The sequence below is a fragment of the Macadamia integrifolia genome, chromosome 9, assembly GCF_013358625.1.
Source record: "Macadamia integrifolia cultivar HAES 741 chromosome 9, SCU_Mint_v3, whole genome shotgun sequence".
In the NCBI taxonomy this organism is placed as follows: domain Eukaryota; kingdom Viridiplantae; phylum Streptophyta; class Magnoliopsida; order Proteales; family Proteaceae; genus Macadamia; species Macadamia integrifolia.
Genome location: NC_056565.1, coordinates 34,485,339 through 34,498,498, shown reverse-complemented (window position 1 = coordinate 34,498,498; position 13,160 = coordinate 34,485,339). Strand labels below are relative to the sequence as shown.

Here is a 13,160-nt window from a genome sequence, read left to right as displayed (position 1 = left end):
TATTCCTTTCACTGACGGTAAAAAAAACTTTTGCTAAACTTTTTTGTCCCAAGCTTGCTCATTTATTGATTAGAGTTGCACATGATTCTCGATGACAGTAGCGAAGGGGATATATATGAGAAAAGGATCATGGCAAGCAAAAAATGAACCAATCTTGGGTTTATTTAGTGAGTTTGTTGGTTGGGACTAGCCTTAAATATTTAGGGTGACTGATCAAGACTAGGAATGTAGGATACAAGTAGGAGCTATTGTACCCTCTATGATTGGCTCAAAGAACCTTTTGGTAATTTTGGTTTTAATTTAATAACATGGATATTTCTTCCTATTAATGCAACAATTTAAGATTTAAGGGAAAAGGAAGCCTAAAAGACAACATGACCTCTACGCACAAACATAGTGGAGGGTGAAATGACCATACCTGTCAGACCTCGTTCACACAGAACCGGGCCAGTGACCGAGTTAACACCGGTTAACCAAAACCTGCCAGGATCATCTGATACAGTATCCCACCACAGCACACATACAACTAAGAAAGTGTTCAACAGTTCAGCGGAAGACTTAGTTTACCCGTAAATATTCCCATTATACTTGATACCCAAATTGTAATTACATAGTTAAGTACATGTGGGCCCACAGGCATGATATTTACACAAAATGAATACAATTTACATATCAAGTACACAAAAGGAATCATCAAAAATCAGAGAGTCAGCTCAGCTCGGTATTAGAAGTAGGGCTCAGCTCGGTATCAAAAGGTAGAGCTCAGCCCGGTATCAGAAGGCAGAGCTCAGCTCGGAATCAAAACAAGGCTCAGCTCGGCATCAAAACTGCGGTCCCGCAGCACAGTTCTCGCACGAGCAATCCGTGCCGTGCTCTAATTCCTTGGAGACCCACCAATCCTCCTCAGGGAACTCAACTGTGGGGCCCTCCCCGTGCTCATCAGGTTGATGACCTGCAAAATCATCTAAAAGTGGTGCACACGTGGGATGAGCTCACTAGCTCAGTAAGTGAAAAGAAGGACCACACAACAGTCCACACAATAAATCACAACCATATGCACTATATGCTATGTAATCCATTTTAATCACTTCCACCTAACCAACATTACTAAGTCTCAGGTTTAGTGCTACTACAACCACAATGAACGGATACTCTGGGTACAAGTCGTGAACTCCATCCCACGATACGCCCATAGGGCTATCGGAGAAGGCCCACCGTGAGTACTCTGAAAAGTAAAACATGCTGACCACCGCTTCTCAACATAAAGTAAATGACAGAAATTAAAGGTGTTGATTCCAGCAATTTAAAAGTAGTACGATTGGCCCTCTTGAATATACCACTGGGGTTGCCGACTGTCCTAATGACCAGTCGGGCGTATGTCTAACCGCCACAGTGACCCGACAACCGCGACCACTGCTTCCCCCCAAATGGTAACCCAACACCTCAACCCCTGTTGGGAAGGGTCGTAGCATGGGAAGGTGATAATCCTACATCGCATGCTCCTGTATGACATAGTATAATTGCATAGTGCCTCCGCGTCCCATACCACGGGCCACTAATGCACTCTTTTCCAAGCTGACTACGGCATCTAGTCTATTAATGCAATATGCACAATGATGTCAACATTCATCTCATAAGCACATCATCATTTAATCATTGAGAAAATAATCACAACACACATGGCATAAGATAAGGTGAGGATGGCTAAGCTACATACAATTTGCAGGATGACATGGCTAATCTAGATACAATGGAATGACGCACAACAAGTCTTAAAATAAGGCCAAATGTCCTCTCCCCACTTACCTGTAGTGTACAAGGACTCACGTTCGGTACAGGTGAGATCCGGTGCGAGAAGCGTAAGATTTGGTGAACCTAACATAAGTGAATGGGGTTAGCATTTCACCATTTTGGGATCAAAATTAACACGATCTAATGACAAAATCATGTATAGAATCCTAAAAGAATGTTATACGTCCGTTTTGGGTCCGTTCGGACGTAAAAATCACGTTGGGAGCCACTCAGGTGGGTCGGACAGCCCACCTGTCATGACCCACCAGTCAGACCCACAGGTCATGACCGGTGGGAAGATCGGCCCGCCAGTTGGTCCATCGGTTGGGCCCGTCAATTTGGCCCGAGGGTCCTGCTAAGACCAGCGGGCAGGGTGGCCCGCCCGTTGGCCCGCCAGTTGGCCCGTCGGTCTTGGCCCCGAGGCTCTGTCCTCACAGGTGGGTGCCCTTAGGCAGGCCATTTGGCCCACCGGTCTTGGCGGGAAAGTGCCATTTTTCTCCAAACTTCCCCGAACCTTTGGGGAATCAAATGGGGCTTTTCCAAACCCATTCTTCACACATTCAAGATCTCATAAGATGGTTCTAACCTAGATCTAGGTTAAATTTAAAGAATGGAAAGCCATTTTACCTTCTTTGCTCAAGAACTCCTTCAAAACCCCAAAATCACTTCAAATCACTAATGCTCTTGCCAACCTTGTAAACACTTCTTCAAATCCTTCAAAACCAACATATAGATCATCTATTAAACCTTAGATTCATCATCTCAAGGGGGATTTACAAGACCTCAAGAAACTCTACCCCAAATCAAAGGTTTTACTTGGGTATGGTGAAAGTTTAAGGAACCCAGCCTTTGCTCGTCTCTAAACGTAGATCTCGTATTGGAGATCACTTTTCGGCATCAGAATGGGAAGATCAAGCCTCGGCGCCGCTTAAATCCTTCCCCTACTTCTTCTTTCTCCCCTTTCTTCTTCTCCGTTCTCTTTTCTCCTTCCTTTTCTCTCTCCTCTTTACTCTTTTCACCAACCACCCGAATGACATAAATGAGAAAATGGAAACTCATAAATACTATTTATACTTTCTAAAATAACTAAGTAATCACATGGGTGGGTCACTCAGGTGGGCGGATGCGCCCACCTGTGACCACCCACCTGAGGGCCAAAACTTGGCCAACAAGTGGGATTTTGACAGAATTCGGCCCTCGGCACGAATCTCACTCTTGGCATAAGATGTAATATACGTATGCACCTTAAGATACGGCTATATACCTGCTTTATCCATACATGGCCTTATGATATGTGCATGTACACGGCTTGGGTACTCCCGTCTCCTCTGGCACTGGCTCGAACTTGTCTGACCAGCCTGTGTTTAAAGTCACCCTCGCCATCATGGTCCATAAGGAACCCGCCTTAACTCTCTCCGATTCGGGTCCTGCATGGTTAAACCGGGTCAACCGTGAAATCAGACCGTGTTTAAGAAGTAGGGTATTACAATACCACCCCTCACGAAAAGTGTCTTTAGATCGTTGATGCTTCTACTAGTGCTCCCATTGGTCTACGTATCGGTATAGGAACCACGCTACCTTTTAGGGAACCCTCTCTTAGATTTAATTGTAGTTTAAGATTTTAAAAGTGGTTCCCTTATATCATACTAGTATATAAAAACACGAAGTGGCAAATCTTTCACTTGACTACTTTTTTTTGCTAAAAATTTGACTTTATTTAAAAAATATGATCCAAATACAAGTAAAAAATCAAAGCATAAAAGAAACAAAGAAAATAGACAACGGTTTCGCCATCCCCACCTTCGGCATTGCCATCAGCAAGGAGAGGGAGAAGCACACTAAGTGAATCTATAATTTGGTCTTCCATTAGCATCTCTGCTAAGAAGCTCCATAATATGCCCAGGAAGAGCAACATTTGACACTGAAGCCCAAGATTTGGCTGCATCTCTAGCTAAGAAATCTGTAATAGAATTTGCCTCTCTGAAGTTATGAGTTATCTTCCAGTTTATCCCGTCCAAGTAGGGCTTTAAGAAAGTCCATCATTGAGCAGCGAACCATGGTACCCTATTTTGTTGAATCAACGTAACCACGGTAGAGGAATCAGACTCCACCCATAACTAGTTAATACCCATGTCCTTAGCATGCATTAAGCCTTCCATGAGGCCCTCCATCTCAGCCTCAAACACACCTGTCACACCCATAAATACTTTATAGGTCCCCAACACTCTTCCCATATAGGATCTCTAAAAACTCCTCCAGCTCCCGCATGACCAGGGTTCCCCATCGAACTGCCATCAAAATTTAGCTTGATCCAATGCACATGAGGTTTGCACCAAAATACTTCTAAAATTTGATTTGAGAGCATGCTTTGAGCGGCAAGCCCCAAATTCCTATAGCATATCAAGTCATCCACTGATCTCACCGTCCCTTTGATACAAGGCCTGCAATTTTTGATTTCCTTAAGAACTGAATAACACACAAACTTGGGCAACCTCCCCCTTTTATCGTGGAGCCTCATGTTCCTTTCTCTCCATATGCTATCCGCCACCATAACCAATCCCATCTCCCAAACATCCTTGCATCGAACCTGCTTCATCTGACGCTTCCACCACTGAAACAAATTGGAAATCGTACCTGAGTTTGCCCACTTGACGTTAAGAATCCCACAAAAGAAGATCCATATCTCAATCGAAAAGGGGCAGTGTACAGAGACATGCTCCAAGGATTCTTCCTTCTCACCACACAAAGCACATTTTGACTCAAGATAAATACCTCTTTTTTTAACCATATCATCCACCGGCAGCCTTCCATGGATCAGCCGCCAACCAAGTAAAGACATTCGAGGCTGAAGGTTTTTACACCACCCAATAGAAAACTATGGCACTTTTGGGTTACAAAATCGGGTCTCCTCCCACGCCGATTTAATAGAAAATGATCCATCCATAGAACCTTTCCAAAAACACCTATCCTCACATTCACATTGTGGAATTTTTATACCTTTGATCAAGACAAAAATGTCAGTTATGGTCGAAGACTGGACCGGAGGCAAGTTCCACTGGAAGCTGGTAATGAAGCGATCAATTGTCAAAGGACCTTGATTGCCAGTGTCTTCCATTAAATCCTGGACAGAGAACCCATTAACCCATTTGTCCTTCCAAAAATCAATCTTCCTGCCATTTCCTACCATCCACCTCTCATTAGCCACAATGAGGCCCCACACCTTTCTTATTCCAGGCCAAATAGACGAAGCCCTGTAACCAGGTCTAAGCGAGCCATTTCGTTTTAGAAATCTAGCCCTGAGAAAGTTGTATGCTAATGACTTTTCATGCTTTATTCTCCATGCTAGACTACACAGAGTAGCCTTATTCATATCCCTCAACCTTCTCAGCCCCAAACCACCTTCCTCATTTGGCCTACAACACATCCCATTTAACAGTGATTTTTTTAACTGAATCGATATCACCTGTCCAAATGAAATTGCGCATCAACCTTTCCACAATGGAAATCAAAGTAGAGGGCCACCAATAAACAGCAAAGGAATGGCTAGTCATCCCCAAGATAACAGATCTCACAAGTTTAACTCTTCCAAATTTCCTTTCCACCCTGCCAATCTACTTTTGATCTTGTCCAGGATTGGAAGCAAGGCCTCCTTTCTCACCCTTCCTTTGAAAATCTTCATGCCCATGTATTTGGTGGGAAAGTTGCAAACTGGGATTTTTAGTACATCAATAATGGCCTGCTTCCTCCGGGCAGTAATAGGGCCAAGAAAAATCTTACTTTTCTCAATATTAATTTTCTGACCTGAGAAATCCTCATACTTTGAAAGGAATAATTTTAAATTCTTCACATATCTGATCGAGGCATTGGAGAAAATAAAGATGTCATCTGTGAACAGACTATGCACTAGAGTAGCAGCACCACATGGATCGTTCAGAGCTTTCAACCTCTTTTTTGCGACCAAGTTAGTCAGCCCTCTACATAACACCTCTTCAGCTATGATAAAAAGCATTGGGGAGATTGGGTCCCCTTGTCTAAGACCTCTTCCCACGCCAAAGTACCCAACCGATCCTCCATTCAACATAACCGAGATTTTTGCTGATTAAAGAAGCTGACTTATCCTGGAAATCCATTTTTCGGAGAAATCGAATTTACGCATAACATGGAATAGAAATTGCCAAGAAATGGTATCATAGGCCTGCTGGATATCTATCTTTAACCCCATACCTCCCCCCCGGGTGGTGGAAAACATCATATTTGCTAGCTCCGAAGCCAAACAAATGTTGGAGTGGATGATTTTTTTTTTCTGGAAGGCACCCTGCTCCTCATAAATTATATTGGGCAGCACTCTCGATAATCTCAAAGCCAAGATTTTTGAAATAATTTTGTATAAAAAATTCCCCATGCATAATGGGCGGAATTTATCCAGAGAAATCGCTCCCTTCACTTTCGGAATCAATACCAAAAAAAAAGTTATTGATTCTGTAAGGCAAGTAGTCTGTTCTGAAAAAGAAATTAATAGCTTTGCAAACATCTGTCGCAATGATATCCCAACATACCTTATAGAATGTACCTGGAAATCCGTCCGGACCCGGGGCGCTCTCAGAATCGAGGTCCCAAACAGCTCCCTTAATTTCTTCATCAGATGGAGTCAAATCCAGCCCAGTCCTCTTGTCCTCCTCTAAAGAATTAGGAATACACTCCAAGAGCTCCATATGATCATGGGTAGGGACATCTTTATGAAAGTTTTCATAAACCTTGGTCACGTAGCCTTCAATTTGGTCTTTTTCAACAAGAACCACGCCATCCTTTTGTCTAATCATTCTAATAGAGTGTTTAATTCTTCTCATCTTTGCAAAGATGTGAAAAAAATTGGAACATCTATCGCCCTGCAGTCGCCATTTAATACGAGCTTTTTCAGTCCATAATTTTTTGTAATTCTCCAAGGGCTTCAGCTGCCTTGTTTTTGCATTAGCTTCCCAAGAAAAAATCTCATCAGACATACCCTGTTCCTCAATCTCCCGTTGCATGTCTTTCAGTCCTTTCTTTGCATCCTCCAACTCAACGTTAAAATTTGGGAAACTGCTTTTCCCCCATGTCCGCAGAACCCCTTTTAATCTTTTTAATTTTTCCACAAATACCACCATGGGGGAACCTTTGATGTCCTCGTCCCATGATCTCTTCACAGTGTGTAAAAAGGTCTCGTGCTCTGTCCAAAAGTGCTGAAATCTGAAGGGGCAATTTCTTAGTCTTTCTGAAGCCGCAGACACCACCAGGACCGGGGAGTGATCGGAGGCCACCCTCTGAAGGACAACTTGGTGGAGATCCAAGAAGGTGGAGATCCAGGTGTCGTTGCAGAAACTTCTATCCAGAACAGCAGCAACATTGCCCCTCCTTCTGTTGTTGGACCAAGTGAATTTTCGACCCTGAGATGGGATTTTAATAAGAAGGCAAGCATCCACCATAGCTCCCAAATCCGCAACCGACCCCAGGTTAAATACTCCAGGACCCCTTTTTTCATGAGATGCCAAGGTAGCGTTAAAATCCCCAACCACCATCCAGGGCACGTTAAGGCCAGGGTTAACACTTACCAAATCATTCCATAGGTCTCTTTGAGCAGCCCGCACACATTTTGCATGCACCACAGTGAAAAGAAATAGGGTCTCTGCCCATTGCACATTCATAGAAATCTGCTGGTCTGAGGAAGCCACAACGATAGGCTTGCTCACCCCTCTCTGCCAAGCGACCCATAGATTAGGGGGCCGATCATCTCTGACATTGTAAATAAAATCCGAATCAAAACCTCTCTTGCTGAAAAAGTTTTTTGGAAAATTCACCGCCTCCAACATAGGTTCAGCGATGCACAAGAGGTCCACATTTTTCTCCCTTAATAAGTTGCTCAAAGCCAGCTTTGCCACTGATTTTCTCATCCCCCTGATATTCCAATAGAGGGCTAACATAATTTACTTTTTTATATTCTGCAATACGATCAGACTTAGGCAAAGTCTGCTCCGTACTAGCTGTCTGTTTTCCTTTCTTCTGTCTCGCGATTACCTGCGCAGCCTCTTCCCTTTCCCATGGCATTTTATCCATATGTGCCACCTCAGGATGTGGCACTACGGCATTACCTCCCTGCATATGAGTGGGGTTGATATTTGTAATCATGTTATCATGTTGTAGCGCAGAGTATAATGAATTTCTCCCGAAGTCTCGGTCTGCACTTCTCCCACCCCTTACAGGAGCTGTCTCACGATCATTCCGGCCAAGACTTCCGAGCCCAGCACCACGGCCATGATTGTCCGCCTCTATCAAGTGGGTTGCTTCATCCCCCCATTCTTGTTGTTGCCTATTTCCCTCTAATTGGACCAGGCCGTCCCCTCCTTGCGATAGTTGCTCTTCACACCTCTGAGCAATGCCATTGATAGAGTGTTGCCTCTTACCTTCCACTCCATAACCCAGTTCCTTGGGTGACCCACTTGCAGGTCCATCAGACCCATGGAGCGAGTCATCCTTATTGTTAACGTCAAGTTGATCCAAATTCAAGAGATTATTCCCACTTGGCATATAAGGGATATTCCTCCCATATTGAGAATCAATCATATTTGGCAGGTCAATATGAATTTGACCGTTAGCCATATTAGAATCCCAATCTTGATCAATCTCCTCCCTGATTTGATTCCCAGATAAGGAAGGAAACCTTATAGGCGATTGGGAGAGATCTCTGCCCTGCGATCTCATCGGAGCTCCTTCACCTTGCCATCCACCACCAGCGTTCTCAGGGTAATCTACCCCTGGTATTGATCCCTACTGCTGTCGTGCTTCATGTTCATCAGGAGATTTTTTAGTTCTACACTCATGTATAGTGTGCCCAGATTTTCTGCAAAATCCACAACGCTTCATATGATCCTCATATATAATTCTTTGCTTGAACCAAAAGGCCTCGCCTGTGCCTGGTTGCATCCTCACGACCTGAAAATCTTCAAGGCTTTTAGCACCAATCTCGATCTCAACTTGAACAAGTGCATAAGTGCCCATCGCGGCTGAACGTGTGCGCTTATCCAAAGCTATCGGCCTTCCTGCTGCCTTAGCCATTGTCAGAAGAATCCTCTCATGCCAATACTCAAGGGGTAGGTCCGGAAACCTGATCCACACGAGTTTGGTAGAGGGGTTATTGGCATGGACATCAAAATCAGGCCTCCATGGTTAAAATCTAATAATCTGTCCGCCCATTCTGACATTGCCTTTGAGATTCCATGATTTCTCAGCCTCTTTTCTAATATTATCAAGAGAGATGAATCTAAAATTAACCCTTCCAATCAGAGCGAATCTGAACCTCAGGAGCCTCTCCACGTACGCGTCTTGGGGAATAATTACTTTTGTGAGCGATACAGCATGGATCGGCTCAGGAAGTTGCCCAACATCTGGAATCGCCTTCCCTACCACTGTAGAGTAGGACCTCTTCTCAGCAGGTCTATAGTTGCTCGGATCATCAAAAATCCTCTCCTTATGTCCTCCATTGATCTCCTTAGGCCGACCCTCTCCTACTCCAATCGGCGCTAGTGTAGTTCTAGGTTGGAGATACTCAGTAATCAGAGGTTGCTTTCATGGTCAGGTGGTAGCCCATCCATTGCATCTCTCACAGGCACCATCCTCTAATTCCGATACCAATCAACCTCCTCTCTCTCTCTCTCTCTCTCTTCAATGAATCGAATCTTCGTTAACAAGAAGGGGACATATCTCAAGTTTAAGTTTATTGCTGGTAAGTATTCAGGACCAAGGTGACTACTTTATCCCTTCTTTGATAGACCACTCGTAGTTCTCAATAAAGACTTCTCCTATATACTTTCGGTTGCTCGTCAAATATAGATAACAATATCATGCCAAATAAAGGACACAATTATGATCTTACAAGAACTCTCTATATGAATGCAATTTGTAGATGGATAGTGATAATAGCCTTTGGCTGTAGTTTTTGATGGCAGTGGAAATATATTTTGTGGTTTAGAAAGTTGCTATTGTGGAGTGCTTCAGGTTGGCTGTAGAACCTTTCCAAGCCACTTGTGGATTTTGGTCAATATCTTACTTTTGTTTTTGTTTTTGTTTTTGTCTTTTTTGTTTTTGTTTTTGTTTTTGTTTTTATTTTTGTTTTTGTTTTTTTGTTGTTTTTTTTTTGTTTTTTTGTTTTTTTTTTTCCTGCTTTTTGTGTGTGAAAGTGGAGATGCAAATATTTTGAGAAGATCCTGAAGTTATTTTTCATCTAGAGCTATCCGTGGCATCTCTAGATTTATGTGTTTCATAAACTTCCGGACTGAAGTGTAGCATATATGGATATCTCTATGGTGTTAATTCTGTTAGGCATAGTGGATCTAATAAATTTTTAGATCAGCTTCTTGCTGGTGTTGTTATTCGAACCTCATCATTAAACTGTCTAAAAGGACCATCACAGAATGTCTGTGAGCAAATCTCAGATGAATAAGTATTTTTCATGTACAGTAAAAAAAAAAAAATCCATTGACTCCATCATTTTACTTTTCTTTGATAGACAATGGCTATTCATTAAAGTTTAGAAGAAGCCACAAGAAAAGGGTAATATAATCATAGCCTTTCTTACCTTCCCTTTGAGTTCAAACTTGTATTGGCAATGGGGTCATTTAACTGTGCAGTATATACTCATGATAACACTTTTCTAAGATAATTAAGAAGGAGATTATTTCAATTTATATTTGAAGAATCATAGTGCTGTCTTTTTTTTTCATTATTATCTTAGGCATGGACTGTGTATTGAATAATAGTTCAATTCTTGGTTGTTTATAGATTTCCAAGGGCAAGTTATCTTGAACAACTTCAACTGAGGGAAATCCAAGATAACTCAACTTGGTACTTGAAAAAAAAAATAGAAAAATAACTTAGCCTGATTCAAAATATTAGATAGCACCAGTTGTAGTTCATGTGCATCTTCACTCTTTACTTCCAAATAAAGGGCATGTGCCCCAGGTCAGACTGAAGTTATTTATGTGTTGCTCAGAAAATCATGTCATTCATGCAACAACGGAAGCGTGCAGTCTGTATCCTCTCAGCGTCTGCTTCAATCTCTAATGCATCTCTTCACCAGGCCCCACACTGGGGGGAAATGTGACATATGAGGTTGATTATCTTTATGCTCTTTGCTGTAGGTTGCCTTTGTCGTTTCATTAAACTTTTAATTGGAAGAATATTGTTCATTAAATTTAGGTGAAGACACTACAACAAAAATTTGGGACGGTATACGTTTGTCTCTATTGTTATTGAATTTATGATGGATTATTTTCCGTTGCAATTAAACTTAATTGGGACAAATGTATTTTTGTCCCTATATATTTATCAGTTGGGACGGATATATCGTTGTCACAAAATTTGGATGGTATATTTTTGTCGCTATTGCAATATAATTATAACACTTTATTTTTTGTCACAAATAGTAGTAATTGGGAAAGATAGAACCCCGTTGCTACATATTTATTGTTGGAGACAGAAATATTTTCATCGGAAATGTCATAAAAAATTAACAAGCTATTTTTCGCTAAGTTATTTATCATTTGGAACGAAACTTTTTCTTTTGCCACATTTATCTGTCTCTTAAATTATGCATTGGCAGTTGTAAGGACAAATGTGCGGCGGAAATTTTTACTGTCCCTAAAATGTATTAGCGACAATATTTTGGTATTTGGGACAAAAAAATTCCGTCCCAAAAACCCCTTTTTTTGGGGTGAGAATTTACCGACTGATGATGGCTTAGAAATTTAGTTGCTTTTCTTTCGTATGTTCTTATAATCTGATTGCAAAATGTCACCTCTACCTGTTTATATACTTGTGCCATCACTCACATACAACATGATTATAAGTTTCTCTCTCTCTCTCAACAGCAGCTATAGTAGGTTTGAGTTTTTCAGGTTTGTAATTCTTTTTTCTATATTTCTTAAAATCTCTGTAGACATGGAGTTCTAATAGAAATTAAGGTGACTTTTGTTCTAGCTTGGTGTGCAAAGAATAAACCTAAAGTTGAAGAAGTGCCCTAGCTTGGTGTGCAAAGAATAGGTCTAAAGTTGAAGAAGTCAACATATATAGGGTTATTATCTGGCGGGAGAAATTAATACAAAGTTGAATCAATTGTTCCCCATCGTTCTAAACATGTTCAAATTAAATCTGCATCTTTTGTTTTCTTCATTGCTTCATGGTAACTTTATTCTTTGTTGGGTCCAATGAAGTTGAGGAACATGTTGGGAGTTTCCTATCTCCATGGTTCCTATCAACGAGAATTATTATGTTGGAAGAGTTTCAACAACAATGACCATGTTGGTTTCGTCCTCCAACTCTCACAGGGTTCCTTTGAAACTATGCTCTGAGAGCAAGCACACTCACATTTCCATCATCAATGAGGAAACCACTCTAGATCTTGGGCTTGTATGAGTCACACAAGTCACTTCCCTTTTTCTTTTCTCCATGATCAGTGCTTATCATCAGGCATTAGATTAAAAAATATTCATCTCACCTTCATTTGATTCTTCCACCAGTTCCTCAAAAAGCAAATTTTTGTTAATCATACCCATTGTGTTCACTTTCTTATTCTTTCCACCACTTTTCTATCATTCGCTAGAACTACATATTTGGATTATTGTTCTAAAGCTTCTATGTGGAAAGAATCTGGTAATCTGGTCAAGACAACAGTTTAAGATTGTGAGTCCTTGCAATCTCTGCCATCATTCCCAAGAGAGTTAGATAAGATTAGTTCCTCATGTCCTCTGTTTTCAACCTTAGGTGTTGGTGTTGTTTTGCACTTGTTTTCAGCTTCAATTCGACCTATAATTTAAGATTTTTTTTCATCCCATTGATATTGCTCATGTCTACAACCTCCATTTCTTGGGTTTTCCATTGCCATATCTTTCCCAGTCTTTTCTACTTCCGAGTAGGAATGCAGAATATAACTTCCATGCAGCTGTCTGCAACCTAATCCTTTAAAGACACCCACCCATTTCAAATGACACCTCCTTTCTTATTTTTCGTATATTTAAATGTCAATTTGGACCCATTAACCTTCTTTCCTTTTCCAGTATGTACTGAAAAGTAGGTGACTTTCTAAAATTTTAAGATCCATGAATTCAATTGGTGTTCCACAACATGTTTTCGTGTTTGACAATGTACAGATCCCTTGAGAGAACCTGCTGAACATTGTCTTCAATATCAAGTATACTCATAATACTTCAAACCCTATCACGACGTCAACTTTTTCAAGGTTCACATTACAAACTTACACCATTTGTCAAAGTAAGGGAACTTTGTTTCTTCTCATAGCATGTGCAAGGGACTACTATATACTTCCAATGTTGCCACTCATG

The 13,160-nt window shown here is 41.4% G+C and overlaps 2 protein-coding genes across 2 annotated transcripts; both read right to left on the bottom strand.

Annotated features, from left to right (window-relative positions):
* Positions 1 to 3,629: 3,629 nt before the first annotated feature.
* LOC122089747 lies at positions 3,630 to 5,872 on the bottom strand. The gene is made up of 4 exons (XM_042659440.1): positions 5,364 to 5,872; positions 4,789 to 5,204; positions 3,920 to 3,979; positions 3,630 to 3,751 (listed from the first exon to the last, which is right to left on the bottom strand). The coding sequence occupies exons 1-4, from the start codon at positions 5,870 to 5,872 to the stop codon at positions 3,630 to 3,632; spliced, it is 1,107 nt and encodes a 368-aa protein (XP_042515374.1).
* A 337-nt stretch (positions 5,873 to 6,209) lies between these two features.
* On the bottom strand, positions 6,210 to 7,637 carry LOC122089746. The gene has a single exon (XM_042659439.1). It carries the CDS (start codon positions 7,635 to 7,637, stop codon positions 6,210 to 6,212), a length of 1,428 nt encoding a protein of 475 aa, XP_042515373.1.
* Positions 7,638 to 13,160: the final 5,523 nt, after the last annotated feature.